This window comes from Drosophila tropicalis, unplaced genomic scaffold (assembly GCF_018151085.1).
Source record: "Drosophila tropicalis isolate 14030-0801.00 unplaced genomic scaffold, ASM1815108v1 contig_413, whole genome shotgun sequence".
In the NCBI taxonomy this organism is placed as follows: domain Eukaryota; kingdom Metazoa; phylum Arthropoda; class Insecta; order Diptera; family Drosophilidae; genus Drosophila; species Drosophila tropicalis.
This window is the reverse complement of record NW_027172877.1, coordinates 259,986-273,917: the sequence shown is the minus strand read 5'-3', so window position 1 is coordinate 273,917 and position 13,932 is coordinate 259,986. Positions and strand designations below refer to the sequence as shown.

General features: G+C 42.8%; 4 protein-coding genes across 4 annotated transcripts; 1 reads left to right on the top strand and 3 right to left on the bottom strand.

Annotated features, from left to right (window-relative positions):
• Positions 1–1,037: 1,037 nt before the first annotated feature.
• On the bottom strand, positions 1,038–3,229 carry Pph13 (PvuII-PstI homology 13). Its single transcript, XM_068285518.1, has 3 exons — positions 2,716–3,229; positions 2,331–2,644; positions 1,038–2,267 (listed from the first exon to the last, which is right to left on the bottom strand). The coding sequence occupies exons 1-3, from the start codon at positions 2,754–2,756 to the stop codon at positions 1,501–1,503; spliced, it is 1,122 nt and encodes a 373-aa protein (XP_068141619.1). The 5' UTR covers positions 2,757–3,229; the 3' UTR covers positions 1,038–1,500.
• A 1,786-nt stretch (positions 3,230–5,015) lies between these two features.
• Positions 5,016–6,943, bottom strand: cold (coiled). The gene is made up of 3 exons (XM_068285485.1): positions 6,784–6,943; positions 6,374–6,684; positions 5,016–6,313 (listed from the first exon to the last, which is right to left on the bottom strand). The coding sequence occupies exons 1-3, from the start codon at positions 6,845–6,847 to the stop codon at positions 6,221–6,223; spliced, it is 468 nt and encodes a 155-aa protein (XP_068141586.1). The 5' UTR covers positions 6,848–6,943; the 3' UTR covers positions 5,016–6,220.
• A 661-nt stretch (positions 6,944–7,604) lies between these two features.
• On the top strand, positions 7,605–9,381 carry Ipk2 (Inositol phosphate kinase 2). The gene has a single exon (XM_068285442.1). The coding sequence runs from the start codon at positions 7,873–7,875 to the stop codon at positions 8,899–8,901; it is 1,029 nt and encodes a 342-aa protein (XP_068141543.1). The 5' UTR covers positions 7,605–7,872; the 3' UTR covers positions 8,902–9,381.
• Positions 9,345–13,860, bottom strand: Sf3b1 (splicing factor 3b subunit 1). The gene is made up of 3 exons (XM_068285441.1): positions 13,756–13,860; positions 12,858–13,588; positions 9,345–12,796 (listed from the first exon to the last, which is right to left on the bottom strand). Exons 1-3 carry the CDS (start codon positions 13,781–13,783, stop codon positions 9,467–9,469), a joined length of 4,089 nt encoding a protein of 1,362 aa, XP_068141542.1. The 5' UTR covers positions 13,784–13,860; the 3' UTR covers positions 9,345–9,466.
• Between the last annotated feature and the right edge of the window lie 72 nt (positions 13,861–13,932).

Here is a 13,932-nt window from a genome sequence, read left to right as displayed (position 1 = left end):
TCTGCCATAGAGTATTCACACACACACACACACACACACACACATATATTCATACATTAGAAGAAGCAGAATCGCAGTCAATCTGCAGACTTGCTTATATCCTTCGGGGCCTAAATACGATTTTGCCTGTAATAGATTAGCCAAGGTGAACAGCAGCAGCAGCAGAGGCAGCAGCAGAGGCAGAAGCAGAAGCAGCAAAAGCAGGTGATTTTAATCCATAAAATGTGCGATTATTGCGTTTATGCGGCCGGAGGCGAATTCAATATTAAAATATAAACAAAACGTTAGAGAAAAGCCAAGCGAAGTGAAGTGATGGGAAAAGCAAGCCAGGAAATGCTTGTGTCCTTATGAAAAGCACACACACACACACACGAGTCCTTCCTCCCATCGTTCGTTTCTTGCTTATCGATTCGATTAAAGTTTTGTATGTAATATGAAAATATTTTTTAATATTTTTACAACAAAATCAAAAAAGAAAGGATTGTCGATTAATTGAAAAACTGACACAGACAGGTCCTACCAGAAAAGGATTATCCAAGCCAAATGGCAACGATGATAATTAAATTTTCAGGCCACACCCATCAACCCATCATTGTAGCTTCAAATCTGGCAATTAGTCGGCCAAGCGAAAAGGGAAAATGGCGCTCCGATTCCACAAAGAGCTTATAAGGGACTTACATAAAGCCGACGCGGGCTGCTTATGAAGGACTCACAGGAGGCTTTCACATCGGATCCCTATTCGAGACTGGGTCGGTGGATGGTTCTGTAAATGTTATTTTCGAACAAACAAAACTTGAAATCCAAACGGTTAAATCCATTCAAAAATCACACAATTAGTTTGGCCTAATCCGTGCCACAAATAATGCTGAAAGTCGAGTCCTTTGTTACGCACACACAGGACTCCCATGTGCTGGGCCAAGGAATCCATACAGTCGAAACAGTTGGCACCAGGCAAGGCAGGTTGTGGTTGGGGGCTGAGGACAAGGCTGGGGGGAGTAGGGCGGGAATTTCACAGGTGAATTCAGAGTCAAGGCCTGTTATATATTTTGTGAGGTGGTGACAGGAGACTCCCTTAGTCCTGCACGTCCCATTCTCTAATTTATTTAACATTGCTTAACTTGAAATTGACTAGAAAATATTCACTAAAAAATAGTCTTCGGTTTTGTTACCGAAGTGCAGGTACTCTTTCCCTTTCATGTCGAACTCTTTGTTCTGTTTTGCAATTCGTATTAAGTTCAATTCTAGACAAACTAATAGATATTAATCGTTTGCTTAGGCTTTCCATAAGGAACTAAATTGGTAATCTGAATACTTTGCATTAGCTTACAGACAGACTGACTAGTTATTCATTTTTCGAAATATTTGGCTTTAGGAATTGTTTGCTTAACAAGATTATTACAAGATGCATTAGTCCTTAAACTTATTTTTTATATTGCCTTAGGGAAAGAGTCTGGAATAGTTGGTAAGGGATTTAATAAGTTTAACTAAAGCACAAAAAGTTCACAGGCAATCGCTGCTAGAGCTGTGATGATGATTATTATGATGATGCTGATGATGCAGCTGATCAACCAAATCGGCTATACCCTCCACTCCAACTCCCACGCCGACGCCGACACCGACTCCAACGCCAATGCTTAACGAGGACAAGGGCAATGTTCTATCCAAGAGCTTAGCCTCTTCGGTCACAACACTTACCCCAACACCCACCTCACTATGGCCATCATGACCGAAAGGTGATGTCAAACCCATGCCCATAGTGTCCAGGCAAAGAGAATGCAAATGCAGGGCATCATAGGAGGAGGGCGAGATGGTGACTGGCTGCTGTTGAGTCTGTTGTTGTTTGTCTTGTTCCTGCTCGTGCTCCTGCAATGAGCTCAAAATGCAATCCGCCTTAAAGCTATCAATTGTAAATTGATCCACATTGAGAAATTTCATTTCATCATAGGCAGAAGATGATCCCAGGTCAAGAAACTCCAATCCCTGTTGATGCTGCTGCTGCTGGACCAGCTGAGGTTCTGTCTGCGATTGAGGCGGGTGATGTTGCTGCTGCGTCTGTGTCAACTGAGTGGCGGGTGGATAACTGGCGGTCCATTCCATGGATCCCAAATGATCGATATTCAAATTGAGAAAGATATTCGGGGACAGCCGAGAAGGCGACGACGAAGAAATCCCTCCGCCCGTTGCTGTACCATAGGAATTTTTAAGCTCATTGTCAAGGGAATTGGATGACTGCGGTGGAGTGTCTGGCAAGAGGCTAACACCACCAGCTGGAAGAATATAATAATGACATCGATATAAGCAATTGATGGCTTATCGAAATTCAAACTCACCCAAAGCTGAATCCAATTGATTGAGTACGGCCGTGCCCACATCATCGTCATCATCGTAGGTGGCAACTCCCTCATTTAAATCCAACGATCCCAGTTCATCGCCGCCTCTACACCCATCTCCGTCCGCACCAGGAACTCCACCAATTTTCTCCTGTTTGCGCCATTTGGCTCGACGATTTTGGAACCAGACTTGTACCCGAGCCTCGGTTAGTTCAATGCGAACGGCAAGCTCCTCGCGAAAGAATACATCCGGATAATGGGTACGTTGAAAGGCTCGCTCCAACTCCTGCAGTTGTAACGTATTGAATGTGGTTCTAAAGTGGAGCACGTTGGGGAATAGATTGGCTAGATAGAGTTCTTCAATTGGCTGAAATTTATCCGTTACCTGTATCTTCGCTGCTTGCGCTTCATTGTGCCTTTTTCCATGCAAATCTTGAGCTGCTCCACCTGGATATGCTGAAGTTAAGTTGCTTCTCCTTTGCGCCTTCTTCTTCTCCCGTTTCTGCTCACACTTTTCGTTGTGACATAGTCGCGTATTTTCCACTATTTCTTTCTTTTCTTTTTTTACGATTTTTTAACGATTTTTATACGACACTTTGAGGGCTTCCTCTTCCACTTCCTTTACTTTTGCTAGCTTTTCCGCTCTAGCGGAATAACTGTACAACAGCAGCAACAACAACAACAACACTTAGAACCGCAATACAAACAACAACCACAAGCACTGGGACAAAAACTTCCTTTCTGAGCCCTAAGGATGCTGTTTATGCTTCAATTTCTGCCTTAACTATTACAGTTGGAGCTGCTCGATTTTGGCCCCGCTTGCGTGTGCGTGCTTGTCTGTTAGTTGAGTGACAGAGGCGGAGACAGAGACGGAGCCCCCGAACGTTCTTGCCTCGACGCGTCGCTTATTCAACTGAAGGAGGATTCCGGCCTATGTTGTTGTTCGTCACACGGGAAGCCCTAGAATTTTTCTTTTCGTTTCGATTCTCCACATATTCCCCACTATTTTTTCATTTTAAAAAAATACACATCACACACACACATACTTCTACGCAGTTGATACCCTACAGCAACTACATAGAGGAGGAGCATTATTAGACACTCAGACTGACCCAAGACTAGTTGACCCGCTGGCAGCGAGCTAGAATCGCCACACTAGCCGAAACCCAGACCACGCATTAGGTTTGAACCAGGGGCGCTAACGGTTATCCGCAAGAAGTGAATCTAAAAACAAAAGCTATGTACATACATACATACATATGTACATATGTATGTATTTTTTTTATATTTAAAATCGTGACCTATCTCACTCACTTTTATATTCAAATGTCTTAACCGCACCGCCGAATTGATTCTACTAGTAAAAGGCATTGAATATAATCTATAGATATTGATAACAAGTATTGATCACATATCATCCAGTGAGATCATGATATAAAGACTCTGGGCATAATAAATTTGTCGGAAAAGTTGATAAGCAGAAATCTTAGTAGGCATAAAACCGCTCCTGGCCGAAGTAGTTCATGCTCTTTTGCCTATGTCTGGGTCACTAGGGTTCCTTTTAAGTTTTTTTTTTGGTTTTTTTTCCCTCTCCAGTCACTTTTCAAGTTAAAGCCATTTTCCACTTGAAATTTTCTCACTCTCTATAAATAGACGAAAAATTGCAGCCCCGACCATTTCGTCCCACTCCCAAGCTCTCTTCATCTATTGTTATTGTGTCAATAGTTTTGGACCCTTTTGTTTCGCTAATACAGGTGACGACCACCGTCAACCATCATCATAATGGATGTGTGTAATATGAATCCTTTTTGAACAGTAAGAGAAGAGTATAAAAGCGGACAAGTCGATTGCGTAGAGCCGCAAACAGAGCCAAGCTCTCAACGAGGATGCCATGGGTGAGTCTCGAAATCTCTAAGTAACTGCCGTGGATAATTTCTGTGTGTTTGCGCTCGTGTGTGTGTGTGTGTGTGTGTGTGATTTGCCCATTGTAGTTGTCCCCTTTAACAGCAGCGCTGGCGCTGCTCTACATCCTGGTCAGCTATGGTGGTGGTGGTCGTCGCATTGCGGCTCAGAGCTATGGATACGATGAGGATTACAATTCTAAATTACTATTGAATGCTCTCTTTGGGGAGCCAGCACAAAGCAAAGCTGACTCAAAAGGCGAAACGGAGTCGGCAACGGAATCGGAATCACTGGTTTTACCACATCAGTACTATAATGATTTCTATGATGATCTTATGGCCAGTAAACGCAACGATGTCCATTCGGCCGGCTGTGATTGTAAAGTTACGGTTTGTCCCACACTTCGTGATTGTTGATTACCCTACACATTCAATTCTTGAATTGTATCTCTCGCAGAATGAACTAATCGACTTGGGTAATCTCCATTTCCCGCGCTATCTAATGAACGCCGTTTGTGAATCTCGCCCACAAAACGTTAAATGCACACATGGATCCAATTGCCGTCCCTTGGAGTATAAAGTAAAAGTGTTGGCCTCCGTCCCGGATAATCCTGGTAGGAACACGCCATCTTCTTTGACGTCGTCCTGGCTACAAAAAGGTCCAGGTCGTGGCTTCTTGACGTCTTCCTCTGCAACCGCCTCAACCCAGTTGTGGCAATTTAAGACCATTACTGTGACCGCTGGCTGTTTCTGTGCCAAATAAAATACTTTAATTCAAACATACTTTTCTTCCTGAATATATTAAAGCGCCGAACTGACGCCTAAGTTGGTTTATTTGAGTTTCGTTTCAACTTGATTTTCGTTCTATAAAATCTTATCAAGAAATATTCGAGTTTGTACTAGAGAGCTGCATGAATGATAGACAAATAAATTTGAATTAACAATATTCAAAACGAAATTAATGATTTGAATGAATTTAAAAATCGCTTTTTAAGTGAATGAGTGTGCTTACGTAGAACTCAGTCGCATAATATTCAAACGAAACAAAACGAATTGAGTGAGTTAGAATCTAAGATAATGAGTTGCTATGTTTCGAATGCATTCGAATCCCAGTTCTGATATTAGTATTTATTTGTATTGTATATATTTCAAATATACATATGTGCTTACTCTTTGATTGAACTGGTCTGGCTTAAGCTGTGTATCCACACTCAAATTTGTATGACAAACAAATCAGTTTCGTCAAACACGTCGAAGATAAAACCTGTTCTATTTTCGTCAAACGCGCACTTCAAATTACTGCAAACAACACTATCCACGTTCAAAATTTGATTCAAGCACAACACGTTTTTCATACAAATTTGAGTGTGGATACACAGCTTAACTCACAATCAACATAAGACAATTCAAATAATTGGCTTTCATGAAAAAGAGTTACGTTTTCTAAGAGATTTTACAGTTACTAACATTCACACACATTTATTTCATGTGTAATTGTCATTCATTAATGTGAATTCAATTTTATGGATTCATCCGACTTTGATTTCTCTATCATTCATGCAGCTTTCTTGTTTGTACTTTTAATTATTCTAAAAAAAGTTTCGAAAAAGGCACTTTTTTATAACAGAATGGTCGGTACAAAAGAGATTTTGTAATTCTAATAACTAATGTGGACGGAATAATGTAAAAATATGTTAAGATCAGGGAATGGAATTGTTAAAAAGTATTAAGTTGCATTAACTTTGGTCGCACTGTCATCAAATATTTCGAATGATGGAATTGAACATTAGGGAAATTTTAGCTTAAAGGCACTATAAACTGCTGATGTGGTCATCTGACCTGCTTATTGGCAGAAAATTAAGAACCTTTTCAATATTAATTTTGTATCAATATGGTTTTTACGGATGTGATGCATTCCCTGACAATTATATTCGACTTTTCTGCAGCGGGAATGTTTTTGAGAGGAGTTTGATCTTTTTGTGTTGCTGGTTAGGAGCGCTGCCAAAACCAAGCAGAATAAATCAGTGCCAAGATTCCTATAAACAGGCCCTTGTGCGTATAACTCGACGTGGGAGCATCACTCTGCAAAGATAGATGAATGAAAATAAATAATTAATCTTTCAAAGAGCTTTTCATACTCACAATCACAAAATAATTGCAGCGATCTCCCTGACAACATTCATTGCAGGCCCAATCCTCGTACCAAATGTGAGTGCAATACAGCTGCATATAACGCTTTCGCTTGGATTGGCACTGCTCCTTGGTCATGCAACGCTTAGACACATAATATTGCTTCAGAGCTCCCTCTGAGAAATAGGGCTGACTTCCCCAACGTATTTCGGTGCCGCACACATTTTCAAAGGGGGCACACGTTTTAATCGTATTAAGACACTTTTCTGTGTTGCCTGTTTGATTGGAGCACACGTAGCATTCCAGACCAGACACAAAGTTAACTAGAATTGAATTCATTTTTAATTAAAGTGTGAGTCAAGGTGTGGCCAGCTGAATATCAAGCTGGGCTTGAGTCTAAGTCTACCCATGACATTGCTTACCTTGTCCACAAAGATATACGGCAGCTAAGGCCAGAAGGGCTATTTGCCAAGATTTTATCATCATATACAATTAATGAAAACAATATAAACTTTTTAAAATTAACAAACTAAAACCACTCCCATTAACGCTGCACAAGTGTTAAGAAAACAACAACAGACCAACAGTGTTGCAAAGCGTAAAAAATACCATTCGCGCGCAGCCCCCTATTTTAAGCATTGTTATATCGGTTACGGCCTATCGATTGGAATGTTAAAAAATTTGAAAACGATCGGTGGAGTAATTTTTTAGACATTAAATCGACTTAATAGCTTAAATTATATTTTCGTATTGAGAACATCGTCTCTAAAGGACTTTTCGAAGGAGACATGAAAATATGAGATATTTTTGAGAGGCAATGTTTTCATCATGTAAGGCAAACTTCTAAGTATGGTTGTTTGTAAGCTTTGATGTTTGGTTATTCGTTTGTTGAACACTAGGTCGACAAAATCCGTCGACAAAGAGTCAACATCGGATAGCGAATTTGGCCCACGTTATTTCTGTTTGGCAAAACTTTTAGTGTTCAGCTAAGCCTAAGCCCAACACAGTATAACAAAGATTAAGCCATGATTTTTGGAAGTACTATCTAATGGAATTGCTTTGATCCTGGTTTATATCAAGAAAATATTATTCTAAACTGGCTTGGGCAGTCACTATCTATGGTAGCAAATTTACAGTAGTTGGGTTCAAAATTTGATTGAATTCAAATTTGATTTTAATGAACCAGTTGATAACTACACTTCGATAACAATTTTTTTCTTAATCTAATTGCACGCAGTTCCATCACTAAATATATTATTCTTCGATTAATACACAAAAAATCATAACAGTATTGCATTTCTCATCTAAAAACGGCATTAAATTTGGATTTCACACATTCGTTACAGCGTTAACAAGGAGTCCAAATAATTGGTTTGTCGACTTTTAAAAGCGGGGAGAAACTCAATTACAACTAAAATTGGGGTTGAATCTGACTGTTAATTATAAATAGCAACAACAAAACAAGTACAGTATTCCACATATAAGATCCTTTAAGAGCTTTAAAGCGATATATGTTGGTTTCCGTCAGTGATCTTAATTGGCCAGACGGCGACGGCGATTTGCATAAAATGGCCAAAAACGAGCAATCTAATGGTGTCAATGGAGGTCCCGTTCTGCCCAATGGATTTCAGCAGTTGGACACACAGGTGGCTGGACATCAATTTGAACCCACCAATTCAAGCAGCAGCTCATCTATAGGCCTCCTACAGGACCCCCAAAAGGGTTATGTTTTAAAGCCTCTCGGCAAACCCGAATGCGGTGAGAGGGAGCTCAACTTTTATGAATCATTGGCGAGAGCACAAGCAGGTGATGTGAAGGCGACGAGAGAGGGTAATGACCTTACATTGGCCTCTCTGTCACCTTATGTGCCGCGATTTTATGGTCATCTCAAACTGACAGTGAATCAGCGTGAGCACACATTTATTCGATTGGAGGATTTAACGAGGGGAATGCTCCAGCCCTGCGTAATGGACGTCAAGATGGGTCGTCGCACCTGGGACCCGGAATCGTCGGCGCACAAAAGACAAGTGGAAGAACAGAAATATGTGATATGCAAACAAAAGCTGGGACTCTGTCTGCCTGGTTTTCAGGTTTATTTGCCTGCCAACAGCACCAACTCTTCCCATGAGGGGGATCACAGTGTAATTCTGCGACATGGCAAGGATTATGGCAAAAGCTTAAATGTGGCCGGTTTCAAGCAAACAATGGCATTGTTTTTCAATGCTTCCACAAGTGATTCCAAGGCTCAAGCAGCTGGCTCTGAAGTTCTATTACGCGAAATACTGAGACAATTGCGGGAAATTCTTGACTGGTTCAAGCATCAGCGACAATTGCATTTCTATGCAAGTTCACTGCTCATCTGTTACGATGGCTCCCAATTGAGCCACGCAAAGTCCTCTATATTACCCTCTGAATGGATACGGGTGCGTATGATTGATTTTGCTCATGTCTATCCAGCGGAAAATGGTCAAGCCGATGAAAATTATATGTTCGGACTTGAAAGCCTCATAGAGGTTCTTGAGTCGATTCACCACCGATAGCGCGACACGCTCCACCACGTACGAAGGGAATGCAAGCACAATTAGGGGAACACCCTCTATTTTAATCTGAGAGATTAATATTCGATTCGATTTAACCTCAATTAAAATTTTCCTATTGCCCACGCAAAAGGTAAACAGATTGACCCAAAAAGGGTGAGTCAATTCTTAGAAAGAAAAAAATGCATCTTTATGTCAAAATGATTCAATTCCCTTCCGATGGTGTGACAAATTCTGTTTCCCTCTGTAAACACGTGATATAATTTGCGACACCCAGAACCAAAACTCAATTTGATTCCAAAAGAATTCAATATTTTCTGTATTAGGTCAGCTAAGCCAAAAATGAAATGAAAAAACAATACTTGGTAGTTCCTAAAATGCCCTGACAAAAGGACGAACTACTTAAAAAAACCTATCTATGATATAAAAATGTGAAATAAAACCAATTTTGTACGATTTGAATGAAATTTTTCTTTTGTACAATTCTCTTTTTTTTGTTTTCTTTGATTTGTTTTTATGTGTAAGTATATTATATATGGGTTTTTTAATATTAAACTTAACTGCGGATTCACAGCGTATAGTCCAATTCATATCGTTCGTACTGATTCTTGGGATCATTTGTAATTCGCGGGTAGCCAGCGATAAGAGCATCCTGTCCGCCGATGTACAATGAGTTGTAGATTTTCCAATAGACATCGCGAACCTTGCGAGCCGGATGAAAGAGTCCCTGCAGAGTGTATTGAAGTATCTTAATGGGTCCAAGGGAAACCCGCAGACCATCAACAGAGTCCATAAACGCCTGAACCAAATGTGGCGAAGTCTCAAATATATTGGGCCAAACATAGTTTAGCAAATGGGTGAGAGCGTCCTCGCAACCGAAGCCATAAACGCCCAAAGACATGTGCTTGATAGCCGAACAGGCAGTCTGCCGATGAACCAAATCCCGATCCATTAAAGCATCTTCCAGCAGGGGGCACACAGCATAGATATAATCCTTGCCCATTTCACCAATGTACTCGAATAGGAATGACAGAGATTTGAGGACACCATTCTGTACATTCAACTCTGGAACTCGATACTCATTCATCAGGGCGGGGAGCACGGTGAAGGGACGACACGTTTCAGCCACTATGGCAATGGCTACAGTGGTGCACACACGATTTTGTCTCTCTTGGACCTTAAGGTTATTAAGCAAAGTGGCCAACACATCGTGAGGACCAATCGCCTTAGCTATGTAGCCAAAGGTATTGACGGTTGCTCGGCGAATTGCCTTCTTGTGTGCTTTAAGCAGTTCCAGCAGTTCAAAACAAATACGCATCCATTCACGGGCCGACACATATTCCGGACCACGATCCGCAATACGTCCCACCAGATCTATGCAATTCTCTTGGACCTTTTCGTGACGATTTTTCAATATGGGAGTCAGACGGGGAAGCAAGTCCTTAATGGGTGGCGTCATTTTAGTCATGCCAATGACATTTACAATGGCCTTTAGGGCACCCAATATAGAGCCCAAGACCTCGGGATATTCCTCACCCAAGTATTCATACAATACCACACCCAAATGACCCATGAGTTTCTCTTCCTGGCAGGTTTTCATTACCACGGCAATGCGAGAGATCAGATCGGCAGCCTGTTGACGCACCTTGGCGGACTTGTTGTTCAATCTCCACAGAATTGTACCACAAATCTGAGGTAAATAGGGCTTCACCCGTTTCCCCAATTGATTGACTATGGTACCGAAACCATTCAACATGACAACATCTTCAGTGGTCTGTTCTTGGAAGGCATACAGAATGCCATCAATAAGCTGCTCCTCCAGACGAGAGTCAATATCCGCTGCTCCCAGATTGCCCATAATTTTCTCCACAGTTTCCATTACCATTTTACGATATTGCTCATTCTCATCCTTGAGATCGTCTACCACACGATTTATAATCTCCGAAGCGCCCACTTTGTTGGCAATTTCAACAGTAGTATCAACTAATTGGCGGTAATTACGTCGATCCAGGGCCATGCGATGATTCCAGAAGAACTTGAAAAAGTGTGGAAGAATCTCCTCCTTAATGTATTGTGGTTCCACACCATCGGTGGCACAGCACTGCTTTACCACCTTGAGCACAATCTTTTTCATCTCCTCGTCAGGTGACTGGAACTCACGGATCAATATCAACATCACCTCACGTGTGTAATAGTTGGCGTACTCGGCGTCCATTAAGGGAATCAAATAGCCAATAGCCTTGAGAAAGGCAGCCAATCCCTTGCCACGGTGAGTTCTTATACCTTTCCACAATGGTTTGAGCACTGAATCGAATGACTCAATGCCATAAGGAGTAGCTGCTTCGGCTAGGGCAGCTATGGCCAACGCTGTGATCGTGCGCACCTTCTGTTGTTCATCTACCAGGCCGTGCTCGATAATCTCCACAAGAGCCTTGAGGTGGGGCAAAATGGCACAGCCCATCAAGATGGCAATCTGCTGGACTATCTTAATGCCCGTGTGACGAGCTTGCCAGGATTTCTTGGACTTACAGACAGCCTTCAAGAAGGGCAACAGCGATGGGATACCCAATGCAGAGGCAACTACAGCAAAGGCTCGAGCTGTTGTGTTTCTCACATATTCATCTATATTGTCAATATCCGGCCTCATGGTGGATATCATAGTGGCCAATCCCGCTGCCTTGGCCAAATTAGATATAATCTCACGACCCTCGATACGGGCATAATGATCTTCGTCAATCAATAGGGGTTCAATGACCACCAAAATCTTATGGACATAGGGACGCACTAAATCATCAAGCTTATACAACACACGATCAATCACCTTGACCAACAAATGTCGTTCCTGATCCTCCAAAGTGGGGGACATAAGCAATGGTAGAATTTGATTGAATAATGGGCCAGCTCCGAATTCTCGAGCCTTGTCGGTAATTTGACGTAGCGCCGACTTTCTCATTGGCGGCGATCCGTTCTTAATGGTCAGCAGTAGTTTCATGATCTTCCTCTCCTTCAATTCTTCGGGTGAAAGTGAATCCTCATTGACATCTACCAAAAGTTTATCAAAATATTGCGCATCTTCCGGCTTCATGAAGGGTAAATTTTGTCCCTTTGGTTGATTATCCATAAACTTTGCCGACTTATCTTCTACTTGAATAAAGAAACCAGCCGGTGTGCCCGCTATGGGCGTGGGAGTGGCCATCAACTTGCGTCCGGGCGTTCTCAGTGGGACATAACCTGCTGGAGGAGGTAAAATCTTATATCCCGGGGGAAACATTTGATCGAGTTCTTCATCTGTATAGGGACGATTTCTCTCATCGATTTCCTTTTCCCATCGATAGGCTTGCAATTGTTCGGGAGTCATGGCGGCCAACGCTCCGGGTGTCGGAGTGGCCATGGCCATAGCTTTTACGCCCACTGGAGTACTGCCTCCCGGAGTCATCAAAGGAGTGGCTCCACCATGACCGCCAGGCGTGGCATGCGGCGTCATGCTAGGTGTCATGCTGGGAGTCATGGCGCTGGAGTTGGTTGGTGTTATTGCCGGAGTGGCATTGGATGGCGTCTCATCCCAGCGAGAACGACGTTTGGAAGCTCCCGGGGTAGATTCGGTAATGCTTTCGGCGGCCCCACCACCAGAACTGCCCATTCGATCAGGTTTAGGTGTTTCCGCCCAACCACTATGGCCAGGAGTTTCCCTCTCGGTTTTCGGAGTCTCATCCCAGCGATTGCGCCTTGCCGATTTCTCATGGCTGGGCGTTGTACCATCATCTCTCTCCCGGCCAGGAGTCATAGCATGAGCTGGAGTGGCATCCCAAATACGGGTGGCTAGGCCAGGTGTAGCACCAGGAGTTTCGCTTCCTTTGTGACCCGGCGTCTCATCCCAGCGATGATCTCCAGGAGTTTTCTATACAAAGGACAATTTGAATAAGTTAATATGTGTATCAACTAAGGATTTTGTTACTTACATCCTCCCATGTGGGCGTGGCAGCACTACTAGGTGTGGCCGACACCTTGGCTGGAATGAAACTATCGCTAACGGTCTGATCCCAACGACCACGCTTACGTCCACCTGTTTCCTGTTTGGCAGACGAATGTGACGGCGCCTCCCCGTTCGAAGATGACGAATTCTTTACCAACGAGCCATCTTTAGACTTTTCCATGATCCGACGCCTCAGCTCTGACTCCTCGCCCTTAAGCATCTGCTCGCGCATTATGTCTGTATATGTACGAGAACCCACATCTGGTGTCTTTCCCCCATCCGCAAATGGATCCGCTCGTTCCGGTGAAATGATGGCGCGACGCCTCTTTTGTCTATATTCATCCTCGCGATCGGCTATAGTCGGCCGACGACGGTCCGCCATGGGATCATGATCCTCCTTACCCTGGATCACATCCTTCAGCACGGACTGGGGAGCTGTGTAAGTGGTTCGTTTTTGGGGTACTGGGAAGCCCACATCGTCCTCCTCTTCATCTTCATCCTCCTCGCCGTCATCATTGGCCGCAATCGAGGTGTTGTAGCCTTCGTACCGAGCTTTCTTACCCCCCGCCTTAGTGTCCCCCACAGCGGAAGCTTCATCGTATAGATCCGAATCAAAAAATCCACCGCTGTCCAGAAGGCCAACTCCGGCCGCCGCCGCCTGGGTTTTAGCCAATTCCGTTTTCTTCTCCTGAATCACAGAGATCTGGGCCTCAATGTCTGAAAATAGTAAATTTGTTAATTAAAATTCCATTTGATTACGAGCGGGTGAATAGGCGAGTAGTGTTTGTTGGAATTTATATTTGCAATTTTTAATATCCCATTTTCTTCATTGATTTCAACCATGGATACGGATAAAACTCATTTGCTATCTGTGACACATTTACCTTCATGAGTTCGCGGAATGTTTTCCATTTTCTCATAAACGTTTTTCTCCAAAAGATGCGTTTATGAAAATTCTCGGTTAGAGGTGACACAAATAATAATGATGGAACATCCTAGTCAGTGTTGGCAACATAGCCAAAAAAAAGATTCATTTTAGCCTTAAGCCACTAGGTTATCGA